Consider the following 7,078-nt stretch of genomic DNA (forward strand, 5'->3'; position numbering starts at 1 on the left):
CTCATTATTATCTCTTTCTTTCTCTCCCTCTTCCCCCCTCCCTCTCTCTACATTTTCTCTACCCCCACTTTTAACACCTCCCCCTTCTCTTTCTCTCTCTTCCCGTCGTCATCTCAGACAGCAATACTCCAGATGATGAGGATGAAGAGGTCGACATATCTCTGTTATCGGTACGCGAACGAATCCAGTATTATCTCAAAAAGACCAATGGGACCTCTAGGGGGTGTGGCCTAAATGAGAATAGTACCAGGGGGCGTGGTTTGGATGAGAAAAGCTCCAATGGGAGCCTTGGGCATGACAATAGGACCAATACTAGTTGGAGGCGTGGCTTGGACAAGAACAATAACAGTGCCAATAAGACAATAATACCAGGGGGCGTGGTTTGGATGAAAAAAGCTCCAATGGGAGCCTTGGGCATGACAATAGGACCAATACTAGTTGGAGGCGTGGCTTGGACAAGAACAATAACAGTGCCAATATAAACGACGAACTAAAATCCAATAACAGAAGTCGACTAGAAACGACGCTAAACGGAACCAGACAGAAAAATTCTCAAGAGCTTAAAGAAAGTTCCAAAAATAGCGGAAAGTTGACAGGAAAATTCAGTGTGAATGATAAAGGAAATGTGGTCAGTGTAGATAAAAACCAGTCGAATGAGGATAGAAAAGATTTGATAAATCTGGCGAGAAGTAAATATGTGATAATTGGTGATGGAGAAGAGTTGATGAATACCAGAAATGAGCAAGACTCGATAAATGTCAAAAATACCCAAAATGTGAGGGATCTAAAGGATAGTTTAGATTTAGACTTGAAGTTGAAAAATATGGTATATATGCGAAAGAAAAGTTCAGACTCAAAGTCAAAAATAATTGGAGACACACCAAAAATCAATAGTCCCAAGGTGATTTTAACAACAAAGGATTGTTTAGATTTAGACTTGAAGTTGAAAAATATTGTATATATGCGAAAGAAAAGTTCAGACTCAAAGTCAAAAATAATTGGAGACACACCAAAAATCAATAGTCCCAAGGTGATTTTAACAAAGCATAAACCCGAAAAGATGGGAGACACTTTCAGGGAAAATTTAGACTCTAAGTCAAAAAACATCGAAGTAAACTTCACGCCAAATTTCAAGCCCAAAGGAACCCCAGTTTCAGCAAAGAATGTTCCCAGTCGAACTGGAAACCCAGGTAATTTTGCCATGGAAAATCAAACTGCCACACCCACCAAGCTGTTTAGGAGCTCTTCACTAAATGTTTGGACTGACAGACCGTCCCGAAATGGTGTCCCATCTTGCGCGGCCCAGAGAAAATGTGCCCCTAATTCTACGGACATGACGCCTTGTAAACCGCATTCCAAGGATTATTCTTCGAATTCGTCGAAAACTTTGTCCTCAAATTCCACGGAGATGATTACCTGTGCTTCGAAATCCAAGGATCTATACAATTCAATAGGTGGGCTATAGTAACGTACCGAACCTTTTTGTTATATTTTAATTTGACGCCTTGTAAACCGCATTCCAAGGATTATTCTTCGAATTCGTCGAAAACTTTGTCCTCAAATTCCACGGAGTTGATTACCTGTGCTTCGAAATCCAAGGATCTATACAATTCAATAGGTGGGCTATAGTAACGTACCGAACCTTTTTGTTATATTTTAATTCAATGTGGTTAAGTATATTAAATGTTGGTTCTGGCAAATTAGAAAATTTGACATTATTTGAGGTATGTGTTTGGTTCTAGATGGTTCGTAGAGATTTGTGTACTTTTTGAACGTAGCATGGAAATCATCTTTCATCATCAATCAAATCGTGAATTTATTTGTGTTAAAGCAGATCCTTTTCACAACTTTTTGTGGTTAAAGCAGATCCTTTTCACAACTTTTTGTGGATATCACAGCATTACTAAGTGCTTGTATGATTCTAGTTGTAGGGTAGGTTCTAATTATTGTAGGTGGGCATTTGTGTATAAGGTGAATGGAGACATATGTTGTGTTATGGAAAAGGCAATTTACTTGGCGTAAATTATTGTTTTCATTATTATGTGTTCAACATTTTCGAAACTATTTTTGTTTTCCTTAATTTGTGTATAAGGTGAATGGAGACATACATATGTGTTATGGAAAAGGCAATTTACTTGGCGTAAATTATTGTTTTCATTATTATGTGTTCAACATTTTCGAAACTATTTTTGTTTTCCTCATTGGAAATTCGTGTACCATCATCACACAAATCAGATCATCTGCATTTATTACATTCACTTGCAACCCAGCAACTTGCAATCCTGAATTGCAACCCAGCCCAGCAAGTTGCAAAAGTTATCCTGATATTTGCAACTCAGCAACTTGCAAATTTTATACTGATGTGTGCAAGCAAGCAACTTGCAAACTTTATATTGGCTTGCGCATTCAAAAGTCTTTGTTGCAATAACTTACAATAACTTTTCCTTACTGCTCCAAAATTTTGTTACTACATTTAAATGGCTGAAAAGTCCTACGCTGGTACTTGATATACATACCTATTTATTTTTATTTATTTAATTTATGATGCATTATTTTTTATTTTCTATTACTAATTTTTACAAAGAGTTCTCATTTTCTCTACTCTACTAAAATTCTAACTTGACTCTAACATGTACTCTTTCGATATTGCAGGTCATTTAGACAGTCACGGTCGTTATGCGGACAGTCATTATGCGAATCCCAGACTGGCAGATATATCAGAGAGAAGTGACGCGACCCTTTGGAATGAAAGGTAAGACTTTTTCATCAATTCCCTCTATTTTTTCTGAGTGTCTCTTTATACTCTTCTTCGCCGTTTTGAACACTATAAAGACAAAGTGTCATTGAATTTTGTCAATGACACTTTGTCATTACCTGTGTTTTGTACATAATTCTGACGAGGAAAGAGTCTCATAAAAAAAGAAAAAAAAAAAAAAAAACTACGTACTTATTTATTTGCAACCCAGCAACTTGCAAATTTTATACTGATGTGCACAACCAAGCAACTTGCAAACTTTATATTGGCTTGCGCATTCAAAAGTCTTTGTTGCAATAACTTACATTAACTTTTCCTTACTGCTCCAAAATTTTGTTACTACATTTAAATGGCTGAAAAGTCCTACGCTGGTACTTGATATACATACCTATTTATTTTTATTTATTTAATTTATGATGCATTATTTTTTACTTTCTATTACTAATTTTTACAAAGAGTTCTCATAAATTGCCATTTTCTCTACTAAAATTCTATCTTGACTCTAATCTAATATGTACTCTTTCTCTATTGCAGGTCATTTAGACAGTCACGGTCGTTATGCGGACAGTCAATATGCGAATCCCAGACTGGCAGATATATCAGAGAGAAGTGACGCGACCTTTTGGAATGAAAGGTAAGACTTTTGCATCAATTCCCTCTATTTTTTTCTGAGTGTCTCTTTATACTCTTCTTCGCCGTTTTGAACACTATAAAGACAAAGTGTCATTGAATTTGTCAATGACACTTTGTCATTACTTGTGTTTTGTACATAATTCTGACGAGGAAAGAGTCTCATAAAAAAAAACTACCTACTTATTGGTTATAATTATAATTATGTACAAAATATAATAAAAATTATAGTCAACGGGTGAAAAATTGTCACCCTTTTTTTTTCAATCCACTTTGATAATTTCGATATTGCCAAATACAGTTGGCCAATCAATACCTTTCATTTTTTTTTTTTTTTCAGTTACAGTTCCCTCTGTCAAACCTTAAAAAAAATACCTTTCATTGATTTACTTACACACTTACATCCATGGCCACGCATACCCTAGTAGGTATTTGGCCTCGCCAACTTTTTGCCTCCATAGAGCCCGGTTGAAAGAGGATAGAAGAAAGCAGTTCCGAGAACGAACATTATCCCATCAGGATAAAATCCGCCCCGGGCAGGAATTGAACCCGCGGCCTTGCGCTTACAAGGCTGACGCGACCTTCCAAGCTAACTAGGCTGGCGATAGTAGGCTTTATTTCACCCTAGAAAAAAGCATTGATGCGAATTTTCAAGTTCAATAAAGTTTTAAATATACGAGAATGTTGTATTGAGGATGTACTAATGTATCCAATGAGGGTAAAAATTAAATAGCTAAAATTACTATTCGTAAATTACTATTCGTATAGTAAAATTACTATTCGTAATTTTCATAGCCACCTAAACCTGCTTCCAACTTGACTTACCGTGAAAAAAACCTGTTGCTTGCAAACTGATCATTCCGCATGTGAATTTGATGAGTGATCAACAAGTGATTTTCTTTTTTTTAAAATTTTCGCGAGTGTCAATTATTTCCACGTAATTTTTTTCTCTCTTGTAATAAAGATTTTTAATTGCCTTATATTTTTAATGTTTTTATTTCCCATTAATTCGATGTAAACAAAGGTAGCAGTGATATAATTGCATACTTTCCCTTACCCAGATTTAAAATACGCATAAAATTGCAAAAAGAAAAGTTCCCTTTAAATAATACCTACCCTGAGCCTTATAGTGGGTTTTGGCAGACAGCAAAACAGGTGGTTCACCTGGTTCACACCTGGTGCATACAACATGTTTTCATTCTCGTTCATCTCCTATTTGTTCTCCAGACAAGATGTCAACTCAGATAACCTTGGTTCCACTTCTGTCCCCTGTACTCCAACGTCCACTAAAAGTACACCATCATCATGTCCGGAAAAGCATTTGACTCAATCATTATCATGTCAACTAAAATCCTCATATCAACTAGAATCTACCCAATCAGTGGAGGTTGTCTCAGGTGAACCAGTGACTGGAGGGTCGGAGCCAATGAATGGGGAGTATTTGACTGCTATGGGTGGGGATGTAGCTGTTAAAGGTAAGACCTCAAGGAAGTGTTATTGGCCCTTTCCGCTTCTATTTTGGGAACATTGTCGAAGAAAGAAGCTAGAACACTCAATAATAATCTTTTACAAATAATTCCTTGCTTGTACTCATAGTGGTTCGCAACGGTAATTTTTTTACTGCAGTGGGGGGTTAGCCCGACGTGCAAACCCCCAATAACCTTGGAGGGCCGGTTTCCGGGTTGTCTAGCTCTAGCCTACCTTATCAGTGCCAAGCCCACCGAAGAGGCGTTTCCCGCCTGCACCCCGTGGAGATACTAGAGGCAACCCTTGCTGACTTCTTCGCTTCAGACACCTATGGGACTGGCAGTTATTGGCGTCTTCCACTACTGTGCAGAGAAGGGAACTCTGCATGAAGTCAGCCATCGGCAGGCTTCATTGATTTAGTACTTATATTATTATTTGGTAATAAATTTCAATGAAAAACAAAAATAATAATAAAATAAATAAAAAAAACGGTAACATTTTGTTCGTCAGTAAAACGAGTTTGACACCAAATATGAACGAATTGAATTCATTATATCAGCTGATTCTCTCGGAATGTTGTATTTATTGTGTGTATTATGTCAGTGTGTGTTGGAAAATTGAAATTTTACAGAGACAAAAGATTTATGAGGTATTGTATAACAATCATACTCGTAAGTTGTATGTGTTGTTGGAGTATTGTATGAAATACCAATAATCCCATTAGGTTATCAACAGTGTGTTAACTATTGTTTATCTTGCCAGGATAAACTGAAAAGATCCTTTTCCTTGAGTTCATAGGTAGGCAAGATTTATGAGTAGATAAATCACTTCAACAGATAGTCAAATTAAAATAAAGAGGGTTCGTCTATTTTTGAAGAAGATTCTCTCACACTGGGCTCATTCTGGATCAAAATAAAGTACCAGGAGTGAACTTAACCAAGTCTCAGTAGGCACTGAACTTCAAGCACATTATAGTATATTAATACCAGTTTCGTTTGAATTTCAATGCTTGCGTAGAACCACGTCACGTCTGGTATCTACCAGGTACCATTGTACCTGTATTATTAAATACTGATAGGTAATTAAGTCCAGAGTTTGTGGTACCTAATTAGACAAAATTCAAAGACGGGACGAGAAGAGACACAATACACGAAACCTATATATCTACATTAGAACCAATTGCTCGGTTTTGACACAGAATGGTCTTCGCTTCTGATAGCAATCACGTTCAGCATCCGGTAATAATAATCCGTTGAATTGGTTTATCAGTTTCACTTCTCCACATTCAGTTCTGGTCGTTCTTTTGACAAGAAAAATTAAACCAAAAAACACAAATTTATTATTAAAAATAACAATAACAACAAAAAAACTTATTAGGCTTACTAAGAATATATATAATAAATTGGCCATTAATAGATTTTATAATAAAAAAGATTTTTATAAAATATTGTTCTTATAATATAAGATGTACTTCAATTACTCCATGAAAAAATAGTAGATAAAAACAAACAAATCACAATTAGAAAATAAAAACACTAAAAAATCACTGAGAAACCCGATAGATAAAGGGAGAGACGTTACAGAAACACTCACGGCTCACGGCAAATCGTGTGCAACACCTGACAGAACGCTAAGCACAACTCGCAATGAAAAACACACCAAGACAAAGAAAGAATCAACAAAAACACTATGAGATTCTCACGAGACTGAATAATAGATACCAGAGACTGTAGATACTAGAAGATTGCCATCGTATGTGTATACTAATGAGTGCATTAGACACCATCGACTATATTCCGAGTGGAATTCTCATAGTAGAATACTCCGAGTAAGGAGTAAGGCACACAAGAGAGCCAAAGCCAGGACCACAAAGCAGGTAACATACTGAGCTGTCTCAAGGTCATCAAGACAGAACCGCTGTGAGTAGCCGCCTTCCCCTCATCACCTGCTACCCCTATCTCTACTGACTATAGGGGTGGGAGGAGAGATAATTACCGGCAACATTCCCTAATTAGTTGTGTTTAATTAAACAATTAAATTAATTTAACTTCCAATTATTAGTGTAACTTAATAATATACTTGGGAGAATATCATAGCATCATCTGCGAGTATTTGTTTAGAGGAAATACTTTCAAGTCTACACGAGGTATAGGTAACTTGAAGATGCAACACATTATTACAGGACTAATGAGTGTGAGATAATACCTAGTCTGCGCTAAGGAAGAG

General features: G+C 36.4%; 2 protein-coding genes across 2 annotated transcripts in view; both read left to right on the forward strand.

Moving 5' to 3' along the window:
- Positions 1–482, forward strand: part of LOC108251935 (probable GPI-anchored adhesin-like protein PGA55) — an 81,684-nt gene extending 81,202 nt beyond the window's left edge. The window contains exon 8 of the mRNA XM_026820891.1: positions 118–482. Within this exon, the coding sequence (XP_026676692.1) occupies positions 118–482 (365 nt within the window). The remainder of the gene's footprint in view (positions 1–117) is intronic.
- Positions 357–1,465, forward strand: LOC108251936. Its single transcript, XM_026820883.1, has 2 exons — positions 357–901; positions 1,031–1,465. The coding sequence occupies exons 1-2, from the start codon at positions 725–727 to the stop codon at positions 1,463–1,465; spliced, it is 612 nt and encodes a 203-aa protein (XP_026676684.1). The 5' UTR covers positions 357–724.
- Positions 1,466–7,078: the final 5,613 nt, after the last annotated feature.

Source organism: Diaphorina citri, unplaced genomic scaffold (genome assembly GCF_000475195.1).
Source record: "Diaphorina citri unplaced genomic scaffold, Diaci psyllid genome assembly version 1.1 scaffold182, whole genome shotgun sequence".
Classification (NCBI taxonomy): domain Eukaryota; kingdom Metazoa; phylum Arthropoda; class Insecta; order Hemiptera; family Psyllidae; genus Diaphorina; species Diaphorina citri.